The 17,423-nt window shown below is 54.2% G+C and overlaps 1 protein-coding gene across 4 annotated transcripts in view; it reads right to left on the reverse strand.

The window, feature by feature from the left end:
* Nucleotides 1–13,870, reverse strand: part of ARMC9 (armadillo repeat containing 9) — a 104,914-nt gene extending 91,044 nt beyond the window's left edge. For all 4 annotated transcript variants that reach the window (XM_045845801.1, XM_045845800.1, XM_045845799.1 and 1 more), the window contains exons 1-6: nt 13,804–13,870; nt 10,496–10,583; nt 9,086–9,211; nt 7,600–7,770; nt 5,760–5,915; nt 2,495–2,587 (exon numbers count right to left, since the gene is read on the reverse strand). In XM_045845801.1, the coding sequence (XP_045701757.1) occupies nt 2,495–2,587; nt 5,760–5,915; nt 7,600–7,770; nt 9,086–9,211; nt 10,496–10,546 (597 nt within the window). In that variant the 5' untranslated portion in view covers nt 10,547–10,583; nt 13,804–13,870. The remainder of the gene's footprint in view (nt 1–2,494; nt 2,588–5,759; nt 5,916–7,599; nt 7,771–9,085; nt 9,212–10,495; nt 10,584–13,803) is intronic.
* Between the last annotated feature and the right edge of the window lie 3,553 nt (nt 13,871–17,423).

A 17,423-nucleotide genomic window follows, 5' to 3' on the forward strand; every position in this document is an offset into this window, starting at 1 on the left:
GTCAGGCTGCAGTCACAGCCGTCCTGGGCCACATGCGGCCTGCAGGTTGGACACCTGCAAGAAGAATATTTAATGATATTAGCGAAATGCTCTCTTCCATCTGATAAAAGTACTAAAAACCACATACATATATACGGGCAACTACCCTCTTTATCGTAAACACTGCATCCTTTGGGGGGGTGTGTGTGTGTGCGCAAATGCATTTCTGTGCTCTCTAAATCTTCTACAGGGAATATGATCCACTTTATAATCAGGAATGAAAAAGTGATTTTTTTAAAATGGAAGGTGAGCATGTTATTCTCCTTAAAACCTTTCAAAGGCGCCCTTCGCCCACAGGCCCTCACTCACATGAGCCACCACGGCCCCGCCCCTGGCTTCCGCTCTCCAGCAACAGGGCGTCCCTTCCAGCTTCCCACACCTCCGGCCTCCGCGCTTCTGCGCCAGCCGTTCCCTCTGCCTGGGGCTCCTGCCCTCATCTGCGTCACAGACTCCATTTTATTGATTAAAGCTCCAACTTGGGCCCTCGCTGGTGTGGCTCAGCGGATTGAGCACTGACCTCGAACCAAAGGGGTGGCCAGTTCGATTCCCAGTCAGGGCACGTGCCAGGGCTGTGGGCCAGGTCCCCAGTAGGGGGTGCATGAGAGGCAACCACACATTGATGTTTCTCTCCCTGTCTTTTTCCCTCCCTTCCCCTCTCTGTAAAAATAAATAATTTTTTTAAATTATGTTTAAAACTTCAACTTGGGGGAGGGGGTACAATGGGACTAAATGATAATAGAAAAAATACAATAAAGATTAAATAAAAAAATTTTAATAAAACCTCCAACCTGGCCAAGAGAAGCGGGTCTCGGCCTTTCCTTTGGATCCCTAATTCCTAGCACGGACCTCAGTTTAGTGTGTGTTGGCCTGAACTGCAAATGTTTCCGTGGGACAAGGAAAAGAAAGAAACGTTTGTAGTTACCTGCTATATTTAAATGCATTTGCTTCAAAGCACGCTGAATAGGATGGGAGGTGACAAGTATTTGCAAACATTTACAATACTAACAGCTATCAAGCACTTACTATGTGATGGATGTTTAATCAAGTTTGATGTGTTAACTCAATCCTCATATTATTCCAATAAAAAGCAGGTGCTATTATTAACAAAATATGATTTAGTGTGTAAATAACTTCTTTTAGAATCTTAACACATTGGCGCCATTACGTTCACGCTGAGAAATGCTTTTTAAAGGAGTACTAAAAATAACCATGGGCCAGGCTGGAAAAGTCCTCATTTCACTGACAACTGTCACTGTGTACGGAACTCGGGGAGGAAAACAGATCGGCTATGCAGACATCACGGTGCGGGCGCAGCGGCAGGGGCCTGCACAAACCCTGAGGGCTGTACAGGCAGAGAGAGGAGCTGCAGCTCAGCCCACCGGGGCCCGTCTCGGGCGAGGCTGGGGGACTGCACGCGGGCAGCCGGAGCCTCCGGAGGCTGCGGACGCTGAAGAAGACACGGGTCACGGGATCCCAGGGACAAAGGGGTCAATTAGGGGAAGGGGGTCCTGTGCTTTGGAGTCGGAAAGGAAACAGGTATTAGACAGCCAAGTGGCCTACATTTTTCACTAAATTAGAACAAGTACCCGCTTTACAATTCCAAATGTTGTAATCTTTTTATGAAATAACTTTTGGTACAGCCCTGGCTGGTGTGGCTCAGTGGATGGAGCGCCAACCTGCGAACCAAAGGGTCGCTGGTTCGATTCCCACTCAGGGCACACACCTGGGCTTCGGGCCAGGTCCCCAGTAGGGGAGCGTGCTAGAAGCAACTGCACACTGATGTTTCTCTCCATTTCTCCACCCTTCCCCTCTGTCTAAAAATAGATAAATAAAATCTTTAAAAAAATAACTGATATATTCCTGTTCAGAATAAAAGGAGACAAGCGTCTTTAAAGACCAACAGGCTCTGGGAAACCAGCCTCCCAGGCATGGGTGACCGCTGCCCCACCTCCCCCAGCCAGCCAGTGCCCTTGTACACTCTCAGAAGCGTCCTGCCTGGAACTGCGGTGTCAAGATAGACGCTGCACAACTCCACGCATTTGCTAAAAATCATTCACTTGTACATGTTCATGGTGTGCAAATTACACCTCAATAAAGTTGTCTTTTAAAGAGGCCCAATTTGAATAACAAGTCGCTTGGTCCAAATGCTGGGGCCTCAAGGCCTTTTAAAAGTGGTTGGACGTCTTCTACTAAGAAGGGACAGTTATTCCAAGGAGTTTTCTTCCAAAAAGACGGGCACTTTTCCCCCCAGCAAAGCTTCTAGCACGTGGCACAAAAAAAGACCCGAGCCGGCCTCACAGATCCGGCGGCACAGATTCCCTCCCGCTGGCGCTCTGTACCACGTGGGCACCGGACACCGGACAGCGGCCTTCCCCATCGCCCGTTTCTGCGGGGCGGTCTGGGCCGGCGCGGTCCTCCAGCACCACGGCGCTCTCCCTCGGCTTCGAAAGGATACATATAAGGCTAAAAGCTTCGGCGTGTTGCCGGCTTTAAAAATGAAAGCCAGAAACTTTTCCAACTTCAGCTTCAATTCTGGAGTCCAGGAGTCCTGAAGAAAACAAGGAAAATAAAATAAAAGCTCAATCGGGAAACGCTAACAACATCGTCAAGCCGTGCCTTTAGGGTGAAGTATAAGCAAGACGTGCTGGCAGCAATGAAATGCAGGTTTCAGGACCACCGACCAGTTCATCCACCGAAGCGCCGAGCTCCCACGGCAGGAAAAGGAAACAGAGTTCTTTCATGAACAGGGAAAAAAGAATCCTGCGCGTGATTTGAATACTTCGTGTGACTTAAACCCGAGCACGACAAGAAGCCTCATTAGGCCGGATACCGGGAAGAATGCGGGCCAGCAGAGGCACACGCGGTGCCGGCAGGCACATGCAACGGTCTCTAGGTCACCGACGGTCTCCCGAGGAGAGGGACCGCTTCCACGGACCCCTCCTCGGTGAGGGAGAAGGACAGCGCCTCAAAGACCCCACCGTGCCAAGAATCACGGGGCGCGTGAGTGTGAGTTGTCCCTTGAAAAGAAGGGATTTGTCTCACAGAGGGCTCGTGGGGAAGGAAAAGGGATGAGGTAAGTGGTAAGAGAAGAAGGGGTGACAAGCAGCACCCCTTCTCAGGGCATCTCCCTGAGAGTCTTCATACGAAGGAACCCGCCACCCAAGCTCAGAAGTTCCACCGAACCGAAGCTGTTTGCCCGGAAAGTTCCCATCTGCTGGCCCCGCCCCCCAGCCCATGCACCTCCCCACCCTCCCTGCCCTCCCCTCCCGGCTGGGCAGCCTCACCCCCTCCCGCCCCACCCAGTCTGCCCAGGGTCTTCCCAGACTTCCGAAAACAAACTGCCAGATAAACAAAGTCTGGTATTTTAAAAAAGACTTTGTCATTCCCTGACACGGCACGACAACTTTATTTACGATAAATAAATCATAAATAAAGGTGCCCCTGAAAAGGGCTGTGTCCCCTGAAAAGGTGCACTGAGGTCCCCATCTCGGAATGTGAGGTCGCCGGGGACGGGGTCCAGGCAGGTGTGGCCAGTTAAGAGGAGGCTGGTCTGGAGCAGGGCGGGCTCCTAATGCAGCAGGAACGGGGGCCTCTGTGCGAAGGAGGCCGTTTCAGGCCCAGACACGGGGAACAGACGCCACGTAAAGGCCGATCAGAGACCGGCGTTAGACTGCCACAAGGCGGGCGACACTGGAAGCTTCCAGAAGCCGGAGCAGGCAAAGGAAGGAGCCTCCCCTGGAGGCTCCAGGGAGCACGGCCCTGCGGCCAGAGGCCCGGGTCTCGGACTTCTGGCCTCCTACGCTGGGAGACAACACAGTTCTTCCCGTTTAAGACGCCCGTCTGTGGCCCTCCGTTAGGGCGGCCGCAGAGAACCAACGCACGGCTGGGCTCTCTGCGCTCAGCTCCAGGAAGAACCCCAGGGAAGGGCGGCGACGTTGGCCGACACGAATCAACACAGGTGAAAAACAGAGCCGAACAAGTATTCAGTGTCCCTGGACACTGAGGTGAAATGACGCGATCCTAAAGGCAAGAGAGAGAGACCGCGGCAGACAGACCGAGGGCCGGCTCAGAAGTGGCAGCTGCCGCCGTGGGAGCTGGGAGACGCAACAGGGACACCTGCCGCGGGCCGGACGGGAGAGACCGAACCCGCTGGCCCGCACTCCGTCCGAGAGTGCAGCCGGACACTGCAGACGGACGGGAACTGAAGGGAGGGGTCTGCAGCCGCAGGAGATGTAGAGGAAGGTACTCCAGGTGGGGCGGGAAGTGGTCCCAGACGGAAGGTCCTCAGCACAGGACGGAGGAGGAGGAGCAGCGCGCTGGCAGGTGTGAGGGTGAAGCTGTACACACACCGATTGCATAAAATAGCAAACAATTCTAATTTGTGGCATTGAGGTAAGTAACTGAAACATTGGACAATGATAGCACAGAAACTGGAAAGAGGATGAACGAGGTTAATGCACCCCAAGACCCTGGCAACGGTCAGGAAGGGGATGAAGACGTGAGCACCAGAGGTTATGGTGCATACGCAATGAAGTGCCTACCACGACTACTCAAAGGGCGTGCCTGGAGAGCAGCCAAAGGGAAGGGACGGAGTAAGCCGACTCCATGAACACCGACACTCTCTCGATTCCTGAACGCAGCCTCGGCTGCGCCCCGCCTGCTTCCCTGGCTGCCGGCTCCACCTCACCTCACCGTGAGCGAGGCTGCAGCCACGCTATTTCACAACCACAGGTCTTCAGTCTTCACTGTGAGAACACCCAACGTCCTTCTTTTTTTTCTTTAAAGATTTTATGTATTTAGGCCCCGGCTGGTGTGGCTCAGTAGATTGAGTGCTGTGCCGGCCTGCGAACCAAAGGGTCTCTGGTTCAATTCCAGGTCAGGGCACATGCCTGGGTTTCAGGCCAGGTCCCCAGTAGGGGGCATGTGTAAGAGGCAACCACACATTGATGTTTCTCCCTCTCTTTCTCCCTCCCTTCCCCTCTGTGTAAAAATAAATAAGTAAATCTTTTAAAAAAGACACACATTTAAAAAAATAAGTTATCTTTAAAAAAAATAATTAGCCCTGGCTGGTGTGGCTCAGTGGATTGAGCGTGGGCTGCAAACCAAAGTGTCACAGGTTTGATTCCCAGTCAGGGCACATGCCTGGGTTGCAAGCCACAGCCCCCAGTAACCGCACATTGATGTTTCTCTCTCTCTCTCTCTTTCTCCCTCCTTTCCCTCTCTAAAAATAAATAAATAAAATCTCAAAAAATAATAAAGTATAACAAAAGAGATATAGGCAAACCGTCTGATGGAAATAATAGTACAAATCAGGTAGCCAAATATATGCCAAGTAAGTGAGAATTTTAATACAAATTATCAGTAAAATACATATGGCCAGCAATTGTGCAAAATACTCTAGTTCTTTTTCAGGCGGCTAATTGCCAATATGCCGAATAAATTATCCTTCCAACACTGAACATGTTCACACGAAATGACTTAAGATGTTGTATATTAAAAAGTTATGTGGGTCTGGATTAACAAGTCTTGGTGAATCAAATCAAATCACGTTTTATGGAACAAGAAAAGTTTGTGAAAGCAAGGTATCCAAAAAGTCTTTAACTGCAACAGAAGCCCATGTTGCCCATTTTCAGTTTTTGCCGCTTCATTCGGAAACCGCCAGCGCGAACAAGGCACACGGCTGCGTGGGGTGTGACACGCGGCCACAGGCTGTCACTGACCTGGAAGAGCTCCTTGAACGAGGGGTGCACCGCTGGGTTGGGGACAAAAGGCAGGGCATAGAACGGGAGGAACTCGGTGGTCTGGCTCAGCGCCGCCCCTCGGGTCTCCAGGTAGGTCTTGAAATAAGAAATCCTTTCGTCCAGCTCCCCTTTGTCCTACAAGGAAGGGAAGACACCCGCTGAGGTCCCCTGCCTGACACCCAGTCCACCCGTCAACCCAGCCCCTGGCTGCAGCCACGTCGCAGGCGGCCTCCCCACCTGGCCTGGTGGGGGCGCTGTCTCATCTTTCTAACGTCACCCCCAGCCCACCCCTTCGTGACGCTGTCAGGGATATCAGAGAGCAGACACACGTTCAGTTTGCTGTCTTCTACGTTACTACCACTTTCTCTCATCCCTAAGGTTCATCATATGCATCACTGTTAATGAAAAGACAAAACCTCATGCTGTGAGTCTGTCACAGTTTAACCGAAGCCCCATCAGTTCATATGGGCATCGCTCCCACATGTCAGGGGTCACAAATATTTGTGTGCATTCCCATGACTCCCTTGGGGGACGTTCCTAGAGCGAACAGGTTCTTGCAGCTGAAGTCTCCGTGTCACATTCTTTTCCCTCACTGAGGTGACTGGGGCCCTGGCTGATGGCGGGGTCCGTTCCTGGGCAGGGCACACCCCTGGGTGGGGGGCCAGGTACCCTGTTGGGAGCCCGTGGGAGGCAGCCGACTCATGTTTCTCTTGCACTTTCTTCCCCCTTCCCCTCACTCTAAAAATAAATACATAAAACCTTTTTTTTTAAAGCATCTGAGAACTGATCTTGCCTGCTGCCCTAATTCCACGTGAAATCCAAGGTGACGCAAGTCCCTCTCGGGGCTTCCGCTTCCTCCTGGGCCGCGGAGCAGGACCGATGAGCAGACCTCCGCGGCCCTGCACCCGGAGCCTCCCTCCGCGGACCGCCCCGGCCTCGGCAGTGCCGCCCTCGCCCTCGCCCTCGCAGGCTCCGGAGCCGGGAAGCCTGCTCTTCCAACCACTGCCCCTCACTCCGCCTGCGGCGTGAAGCCCTCTTCTGGCCGCCAGAAGTACAATACACATAACACTCATTGCCTTTTCACCTCATACAGAAATAAGTGCTAAGACAATGTCACTCTCCCACGACCGTGCCCCCACGAGCACCACCCTGGGCGCAGCTGGCCGGGAACGGCTCTCACGATGTCCGGGAAAGCAAGCGGGTCCCTCCACGGCCGAGCCCTCCTGCAGCCCCCGACCGTCTAGTAGGTTAGCACAGGTCCTGGGGCGGCAGGCCAGGCACGGGGAAGCCACTAACCAAGCACATGTGATCGGATGCCAGCTGGGCCCTGCTCCCCCATCGTCGCCTGCTCTGCACTCAAGGCCTCTCCTCCACTCTTTCCCCAGCCGGCGCGTCTCCAGCCCCGCCCGGGGCAAGGCTGCAGAAGCTAGATTCAACCTAGCGCTCAAACGGACTTGCACAGCTAGGCCTACATTTTCCCACCGTTTATGCCTGAATTTCTCATCTAATATATGGTCTAATATGTGGTCTCCATACGTGTTCTCTTAGATATACATGTATGTGTATGAATGCTGAGTTTTCAAACACTTGAGGTATTCAGGAAAACAATACAGCTTACACAGAATCGTTAACTCTCCAGTCAGTTAGAAAAGAAACTGGGAATGGGGCGGAGCACCGCCCCTCGGACACAGACGCGAGCCCTCCCCCCACCCCGTGGGATGAGACGGCCGTGAACTGCAGCGGTGCTCGCTGGAGAACCGCAGCCGCCGCTCCCCCGAAACGTGCCGCTGGGACCGGCCGCAGCCTACGCCGAACCTACCGGCCTCCCCGCGGAGCGTTTCAGCAGGTAGATGGCAAAGTGGATGTGAAGGTAGAACTCCAGCTTCCGGGCGAGGGCGTCGCCGTCTCGGAGGGAGCTGGGGAGGTGCTCCTCCCACAGGCCGAAGAACGCCTTCTGGTCCCCGCTGTCAAACGCCGCGAGGAGGTCCTTCTGCGGGGAGCACGGCAGACGGGCCGTCACGGGGTGCCCGTTCCCCCAGCACGCACAGCTCTCACAACCCTCCCAACGCCCCGGAGACCCCATCGCTGCGGGCTCTCCGAGTGAGGAACACAAGCCTCCTTTTCGAAGCTAAGGGACAGAAAACCGGAGATCCAGGGGGCCTCAAGCTCTGTAGGCCGAGGTTCCTGCAGACCGACCCTGCCTTCCCACCCTTTGCGGGTTCGAACCTGGGCTTTATCAGAAACAGACGGGACGTCTGGGGCCCCGGAAACAGAACAGCTGGGCGGCGGCGGCCAGAGGCTCGCCCACGGGGCACTCACTGGCGCACGAACGCCGTGCAGCCGCCCTCCAACCTCGCTGACTCTCGGCCTGCTGCAGGTAACAGGGGACGGCCGAGAGCCGCCAGGCTGCAGCAGAGCAAACCGGCTACCTCTGTAGCTTGCAGACAGCACAGTGCCCAGTGCCCCTGCGGCAGGAGCTCACACACTGAGCCCGTCGAACCCAGGCCTGGAAGGCGGCATTGCCATCTGCCCCGTTGCTAGAAGCACAACGGGCTAGAAGCACTAGGGCGCCAGGGACCAGTGGCAGAAAGGCACTCTCAGTGGCCCAACTTCTATCTGCTTAGTGGGCCTTTCAAGACAAGTCTCAAATTTTTCTCGGAAGTGGGCATATTGAAACGAGTTAAATTTATGAAAATAATGAAATCACGCGAAGCTGAAATACGCAGCCTCAGCAAACGCCATGTTCTCCCATCCCTGGATGCAGCCAAGGTGAGCTTACACCCAGAGGTTACAAGTGGGACGGTGACATCACACAATGGCTGAAGCGAGGACTTCTGACGTCCTTCCAACTCCGAGAGCTGAGGACCGTCCACCGCCTGCCCTCTGCAGCCCACTCGTGCTCACCGAGCAGCTCAGGCCAGGACACTGCCCGCCCCCCAGTCAGCAGGACCTGCCCTGCCCTCGCCTCCCAGAGCTGGAGCGCAGGCACCAGGAGGGCAGAGGCTGGGCTCTGGCACTGGAACCGGCAACCTGAGACGCCTCAGGGCAGGGGGTGACGACCATCTCGGTGTGTAAGCCCCGCCAGGTGTGACCTCTGTCTTCTTCCCCTGGAGCGTCTGTGACGGACCCGCGTCACCACCCCTGCCTCGGCAGGGCGCAGAGCCGTGAGGGCCGCGCTACCGATCCATGCCCCAACACCGAGGAGTCTGAAAGTGACTGGGTCCCTGGAAAAGTTTCCAAAGTTCTCAAATGGCAGCATTTTTTTTTTTTTACAACAGAGATTTGAAAAAAAAGGAAGCCTTTACCTGGATTACCAGCGACCTGGAGTCCCGCAAAGAGCCACCTGCTGTTTTACATAAAGGTTTCCCCTTTATTTTGCATTCTTTTGAAAATGTTTTCGAGGTCTCTTCAAATTCAGCGAAATCTAAGTACTGTAAAAGAAAACACAAAAGCATACAGAGCTCTCTGCTCTTAACACCCGCAGAGCAGCTGCAACTGTGCCAGTTCGGTATCAGCCCCAAGTGCCACTGGGGTTAAGGGGCTGTCGCCTTGGAGGAAGTAACCTGGGACCCAGCCTGGAGTTCACTTCTCCACGCACACACTGAAAGTCTAGAAAGACAGTGACGCAGAAAATGTTTCTTTACAGAACCAGGTCCGCTCTCGGGAGGAAACTGCAAGCTCCGTGGTTCCTTCTCGTGGCTAACGGGGAAGAAATCTCGCGCTCTGGAAAAGTGAGTGACAGGCAGGCGGGGGTGGGCAGCCTGATGGCTTTGGCTCTGGTCAGCCCCTGGGACTTTGTTACTTGGAACGGAGGGACTAGAAACAACGCCTGTCGCCGAGAGAAGAAGTCATTAAACGGTGAGCTGTGGCATCAGCGAGCGGTCCTCAGGCAGACAGCACCATGGAGCACCCCCTCCCCTGTGATCCCCACCCTGCGCTCCGTGACCCTGTGCAACACTCCGCCCTCCCTCTGGTCTGCCAGTCACACCTCCCTGTTTCCGCCTCCCCTACCCGTGGCCACCTGCTCAGGCCCCCTCCACAACCCTCCGCGGGGACAGCACTCAGAATTCATTCACGATCCTGCCGACAAATGCCAGCCGCACACCACACACAGCAGAGAGCTCTGACAGGCGTCAGGGGTGGGTCCTGTCCTTCAAAGGCTGCAGCGTGGACACCTACGCGTCCATTCAGAGGCACGAGTTCAGTGCTCGGGAGGCTGCCGCTCAGGGAAAACTACAGCATTCAAAAGTGCAAGGATCGCAGGGAGGTGTTCAGGCCACGTCACTGCTGACAGACGAGAGACAGGCTACCGAACAACGTGCGTGGCACCATCGCATTTTGTAAAACAAACTGCAGACCCGGGAATGTGTTCTGCACATTCACAGAACAAAGTCTGGAAAGGTGAGGCGCTGAACCAGTAGCCGCGGTCGGTCACTGCAGGAGAGGGGCAGGAAAATTCGATTTTATACTCCCATATGTTTGACTCTTTTACCCTACCCACGGGTTGCCTTCACAATGTCCTTTAAAAGGACTCTAAAAAACCCAGCTGTAAGATGCCAGTTTAGTTATGAAAACAAAGCATAGACACGCGGAGAATGCTGGGACGGACCACACAGACACCAACGCAACGAGGCGCTGCAGGACGGGCTGCAGGCAAACATCAGCTTCACGAGTTGTCAGCGTCTTTCCCCGCGACCGGGGTGGGGCACACCTACCTCTTTCACTAGTCCAAGCAACTCGGATTCGTGAGCCAGGATATCCCCCATGCTGGAAGGCTACCGTCAGTTCTCACAGCAAAAATCTCTGCAAAGCCAAACAAAAGCCTTCGTTTTAACCATCTGCGAAGTCACAAAAAGGCGGCTGTGCTGGGCAGGACAGCGGCCCCAAAGGCGCCCCATCCTCCTCCCAGGAGGCTGTCACTGGGTCGTATGACAAGGCCAGGGGGAGTTAAGGCTGCAGATGGCATTGAGGTTGACCTTAAGGTGACCTCAACATGGGGAGAGTAGCCTGGGCTATCAGGGGTCCACTGTAAGCCCAGGGGTGCTTACAAGCAAAGTGGGGAGCAGGAGGGGCAGGGCCAGAGTGGTGCACAGTGGGGAAGACTCAGGCAGCCACTGCCGGCTTTGAGGGTGGAGGAAGGGCCAGGAGCCCGAGAATGCAGGAAGCTTCTAGAATCTGGAAGCCCTATAAACGCCCTGACCTGTGTTCAGCGAGACCCATGTCAGACCGCTGACCTCCAGAACTGTAAAACAAGAAGCCCATGTTGTGTCAAGCCATTGCATTTATGGTAGTTCGTTACAGCAGCACCAGGGAATAGGGGGGGCTGAAGTCAAAGGTGGTTCCTTCCTCTACATAAGCAATGATAGGAGGTTCTTTCTGCACGTAAAATGACATGGACAAAGACTGGAAGGCGGCATGAACGAGAAAGTCAAAGATTGCCACTGAGACCAAGGAAGGTTGCTTTTCTTACTTAGGGTTTTCTCACGTGCTGTGGTGTGGCGTGTGTAATTCAAGCAGTCAAGGCCGCACAGTGTATTTAGAACGGAACAGAGTTTACAATAAGGTCAATTCATCCACTTTGAGGAAGGCTAGGCACTAGAATTAATCTGATGTAAATAAACGGTCACTAATCCCTCGCTCTGCCCCCAAGCAGGAATATGAAACGTTGACAAAACGTCTGCACGACTTTCGGTTTTCTCCAGCCACTTCCCGAGACTGAGCTAGGTTCATCAGAGTGCAGTTACTCCGGAAGACAGGGAAGAGAGAAAACCAGTGGAACAGTGGTGGAGCTTTGGAGCTAAGCCTCGCTGAGAAGGGGGAGGGGAGGCACGTAAGGGCGCTGTACCTGGTGAAAAAGCTGTGGGGTCGAAGGCCCGCCCAAGAGGGCACATTCAAGGGAGCGTGAGAGGCAGAAGGTGGTGGTCAGAGCGGGGGGTGGGTGCTTCAAGTCAAAATCTTGGAGGGGGCGCAGTAACAAAAAGTTCATGACCACACAGGGGCCTGATGAGGATGATGGAGAGAAAGATGCCTAAGAGTAAGGAGGACGGAGAAATGTGTGTGGCCAGGATGCGGAAATCAAAAATGAAGTTGCGGAGGTGGAGAGGCAGACAGTGAGCCAGGAGCTCCAGTCTTCAAGGAGAACAGCTGTGCCCCTCGTAGGGGACGGCCCCGAGGAGGGGTGGCCCGAGGGAAAGCCCGTGGCATGTACTGCAAAGGAGGGGGGCGGTGATCTGGAAGGAGCGATGAGGAGCTGGGAAGACAGGCCCCCCCCTGCCCCCGCCAGGCCTGCCCGATCCACAGGTGCCGGGAGAAAGACAGCTACTCTGTGAGGACCACCCACCCGCACCTTTCCCTGGACCACCACCCCTGTCCCTCTCCCTGCTTCCTGCCACCACTGCCCCACGTTGGCCCCGACAATAGTGAACTCCCAGCCACTCCCCCAAATGACATGCTCTTTCTAAGCCGTCTGATCGGTGAACTCCCCCCACCTCCCGGGCAAGCTCGGTTCATCATACCAACTGCGTTCAGACCTGACCCCCTTTGGGAAGTCTTCCACGAATCCTCCCCTTCCACCCCCACCAAGGCAGTTCTCTCCCCTTTGGGGTACCTCTGCACCCTGCACCTACTTATGCTGTTACACGCATCACCCTGTTTACCAAGGCAGGGAGCTGCATCTGAGTTTTGTATCTCTGGAACCTAGCAGAGTTGGCGGGACAGGCACCCAAGACATTTAACGAATCACTGAAGCCCAAGCAGAGGAAACAGCATTTCTGAAGGTCCTGGAAAACGGAAAACTGTTGTTTCTGGGAACTCAAGCTCCTTCCCGCCTCTGGGACTTTGCACACATTGTTTTCACTGCCTGGTGACAGCTTCCCCATCTCTTTCTTCACCCGGCAAACCCCTGCACCCACTAAACATCGCTTCCTCGGAGAAGCTCTTTGGGACCATCCTTTGACCAGGAGTCTGCTGTGACCTGTCAGTGCAGGTGAGCCCCTGTCGGGTGTTCCACGACTCTTGACCTTCTCAGAAAAATTTCTCTAAACCCTTAAATAACAATAGGTTTATGGAAGGTTTAATGTATGCCACTTATGTGCAAAAAGGTTCGCATTTAATTTTCACAATAAACCTGAAAGGTGAGCATGATTTAAATTCTCCTTTCACAGATGAGACAGCTGATGCCCCGGGAGGTAGAAGTGCTCTCAATAACTCAGCGAGTGCGTGACAAAGCGGGAGTATCTATCCATCCAGACCAACCTTAACCGCTGCACAGCATCACTCCAAGTTCGGACCACCTGAATCGGAATCCCGTGCGATGCTTGTGCAAATGGAAATTCCTAGCACCACCCTAATCTTACTGAACAAACACTATGGCAGGCACGATGCCCCCAAATCGTTTTAAACAAGCTCTCCCGATGTCGTTTATGCACATTCAACTTTGAGAACTGTTGCTCTACTTTATGCATACACTAGAGAAAACTTCTTCACTTTGGAGGGTTGTAGTGGCAGCTTCAGAATTTCCGTATTATAGGGTTTGTGACTAAGGTAAGACTGCGGGATGGGTCTGGAAGAAGAATTTGCATAGCAAGCATCCTGCTTTTGCTTAGATTGGATGAAATCTGGATCTAATCGGGGTGTCTGGGAAGGGAGATCAGCTGATGGAGAAGACGGAGGGGGTGGATCGAGAAGTCCCAGGCCACCCGCTCGCGCCTTCACGGCCGATCTGGAGGACTTGGGGACCCCTCCAAGTGTAGCCCACTGCAGCAAAGATCAGGGGCTACTGGAGGGAAGCAGCTGGGCCTGTCCTCGATACGTCCGGGCGGCGCCTGGGGCCCACGCCGCAGTGAGAGCCCTGGACCGCGGGAGAGAAGCGGAGGCTTCCTGCAGCGGCTGCCAGGCTGGGGCATCGGGCTTTCCTCCAGGCGAGGGCTCAGCAGAGCCGCGGCCCTCGGGCCCCACCGCTGCTCCTCCCGCCCCGGGACGGCGGGCTCGGGGGTGGATCAGCCGCACCGGGGGACGTGCTTACCTGCAGCTCCGCCGCTAGGGCCCGCGCCTGCCTGCCGGGCGGCCACTACTCCAGCCGTCTCCCTGGCAACCGCTGCCGCCGGCTTGGTGCCACGTGAGGAGGAGCAGCCAATCGCGGGACGCGGCCGGCGCGGAGCATCCTGGGAGAAAAAGCGGGAACTTTGGGAACCCCGGGGGCAAACTTTCTTCGGGGAGGAGGTACGGCCAAGCTGTCCGCTGGAGGTCGCACGTTGCGCGTCCGCGTCTCCGCTTCCACCCTCCACCGCTTCGCCTTCGTTCATTTCCACTGACGTTGCTCTTGGCCCTGTTCCCGGCCCTCTTCCTAGCCCTGGGGATGGGCCCGAGCAGCTCTACCCCTAAGCTCAAGGAGCTCGTTGTAGCCCAGGGAAAAAGACGGGATTCGTTCTTCCCATTTTAGTGGAGTGACCCAGGACTACTTTAGAACCAAAAATGTCCAAGACCTGCCTCAAAGCTCCAGGCATCAGGGTTCCATCTCATAGCAGCAATTTCCAAGGATTTCAGAGGAACCCTTTCTCCCCCCACCCCCATGTGGTACTTGGATCTTTAGAAATAAAACGAAAACAAATCATACCTCTCCTTGCACGTGGTGTTTTTGAACTGAAGTCGCTCAACTCTGGGCTGGAGGCTGGGGAGGTGGCTGGAGAGGGAGAAAACCCTTCCCTTCCAGACGTTGGGGCTCTGCGGTGGGAGCCTCCGTCCTTCCACGTCCAGGTTTCCATCTCCCCGCATCCGAGCAGGTGGAGACATGGAGGAGGGCATGGAGAAGGTAGGTGAGCCTGCAATGGAAGAAGCCCTAAGATAAGTCTGTGGCCACCGTCCCCCGAGCCCCCAGCCCCGCTGAGCCCTTTCAAGTCTGCCTTCAAAGAAGAGCTGTATTTAGCAGGAGGAGACATCCCGTCCAGGTAACATGGATTGAAAATAATTTTCGTGTTCATGATAATAAAAGTTAACATTTGCCCTGGCTGGTGTGGCGCAGTGGACTGAATGCCGGCCTGCGAACCAAAGGGTCGTCGGTTGATTCCCAGCCAGGGCGCATGCCTGGGTTGTGGGGCAGATCCCCATTTGGGGATGTGCGAGAGGTAACCACACACTGATGTTTCTCTTTCTCCCTCCCTTCCCCTCTCTCTAAAGATAAAATGAATTAAAAATAAAAATAAAAGTTTAACATTTATTGTCAATTCACTGTGTGCCTGGTGTTCCCAGACAAAGTAGAGGATACCCAGTTAATTTTTAATTTCAGATAAGTTTTGACATAAGTATATCCCAAAGATTGCCTCATTTTTTTGCAAACAGAACGTTATATTGTCCCGTATAATATTTGCCAAATATGGTGACTGTGTGTGCCAAGCATTGCGATAAGGAATTGCACAGATCATTTGAATTCTCATACCACATCTATAACGTGGATAGTGTTTTCACAGTTTTACAGATGAGCAGTGTTGTACTGTATCTGAGCCTCGTGCTCGTGGAAAACAGTGATGGTTAAAAAAATACCTTTTTGTTCTAGGAAGTGGTTTACTAAAAGGAACTACCTTTCCTGATGTGACGTGGGTAACGCTCACTGCCCCCTCGGCATACTTCACCTGTTTAACCTGATGCGAGTACAAAGAATACTTTTGTCACAAAGGCAACTGCTCAGGCCTGCCCTGGCCAGTGTGGCTCCGTTGTTTAGAGCATTGTCTCATACACTGTAAAGGTTGGGGGTTCAATTCCCAGTCAGGACACATAACTAGGTTGCAGGTTTGATCCCTGGTGAGGGTGTGTATGGGAGGCAACCGATCAATGTTTCTCTCTCCCTCCCTCCCTCTCTCTCTAAAATCAATAAACATATATATTTTTTGAAACTGCTGAGGTCTGAAGCTTCCTCTGGGCGCTACCCAAACTGGCTCCGCTCTGCATGTTCACGAGTTCAGAGCAGCGCGCTGAACCCGCTGCCTCACCTTCCCAGTTCTTAAGACTCGCCAAGCATCCCATTGGCTGTCAGTGGGATGTCCTTGTTTGACTTCTCCAGTTTTCAAACTGCCAGTGGGCCCCCGATGACTTTCTAAAATGTTTAATTATGAAAATTTTGGAACATAGGCAAAAGTAGAAAGAATCTTTTAATGAATCCGAGTAAACCCAACACTCACATTCTAGGATTATGACGACATGGCTGCTGGGAAAGACTCGACGCTAAATTTAATTCTTGGAATAGCTCAGGGGGGCCAACCAGCCTTGCACTGGGCCGATCAAGCTCAGTGCTCACGGAGGGGCAAACCTGAGTCCCCTGCAGCCCGCAGCCCCCCGCTGGCCCAGCGTTTGTGCTCCTTGGGGTGGGAGGCCATGTGTCTCGGAGACGGAGACACGTTGCACAGCCCTTGAATGAAGTCATCTTTGCAACTAACTGCCTGGCCGCTGTGTCTACTCAGGACAAAGAGCTGAGATGAAAGCAGAGGAAGAGGGTGCAAATCCCCAAAGGGCTAGCTGGAGCTGGAAAACAGCGCCTCCTGAGTTGGATGACAGGGGAAGCCACCTGCATGGAGGCCCATAGGGCTGACCTGCTCAGGCAAACCTGGCAGCCAGCGGGGCTGAGCCTGTCTCAGAGCTCCTGCAGGGGGACCTCAGACCGAGAGCACGTCTCTGAGCGAGCGCAGGGTCTGGGTTTAATCAGTGGGTTGGATGGGGAACACGCTGAAATAGGAGGCACAAGTCAAAAGATGAAATATTGCAAGATGCTGCTTGGGAAAAAAAAATGTCCTTCCAGGAAAATTTTGTTTTGGTCATGGCCCAAAACTCATGATGCGTGGGGGACGCGGCTCCATCTGTCTCCCCGGCCCAGAGTCGACCACAGAGGTGGAGGGTAAGCTGCTCGATTTCTTGCAAGAAGAGCATGCCCTGCGGGGAATGCGTCCCCCGAGGAGGGGGCTGTGAGTGAGCAGCAGCCCGGGGCGGCCCAGAAGCGGGGGAGACCAGAGTTCCACCGGGCTTTGGGTGCTGTCCTGGCCCTGTCCCAGGGACGGGAGTCACATCACAGCCCCCAGACGTTCTGAGGTCTGAATGAGGTTGACAAAAAGACCCGGGCCTGAAAGCGAACTTCCAGAAGAACAAACCCGGATCCAAGACGTTTCAAAGCAAGTGCCCTTCTGCCGGGACTCTCATCGGGGGTGTTTGTTCCCAGACACACTTTTTAGTAAGGAATATCACGAGTTGCGAAGCAAGTTGAAAAACGTACACTGTGGGGCACGTGGTGTGAGCGCAGGGAGCGGTATGTCAGCCTGAGCTGGAAGAGAGGGTGCTACAGTGACGGAAGTGGCAGGTCGACCCACCTTGCGGACCAGCAGCCCTGGCACACACTGAACATCTCGGGCTGGGATGAAAGCACAGTTTCAAGGGCTCTTATTTCCCACACAGTGGAAACGCTACATAGAATTTCAAGGGCTCCCCTCCTTCCCTGTTAGCATGGTGTTTCCAGTGGTGTTGGAACACCTGGCAGAATTATCAGACCAGGCTCGGGACTGCTGAGTCAGTGGGGGAGGCCTGTCTCCCTCCCCCGCCCTGCCTCGGTTTGCTGTCCATCCTACCTAACAGACCAAGTTCACATGACCATTTATTGGCTTCACG

The sequence above is a fragment of the Phyllostomus hastatus genome, unplaced genomic scaffold (assembly GCF_019186645.2).
Source record: "Phyllostomus hastatus isolate PE091 unplaced genomic scaffold, TTU_PhHast_1.1 phas_contig_477, whole genome shotgun sequence".
Taxonomy (NCBI): Eukaryota; Metazoa; Chordata; class Mammalia; order Chiroptera; family Phyllostomidae; genus Phyllostomus; species Phyllostomus hastatus.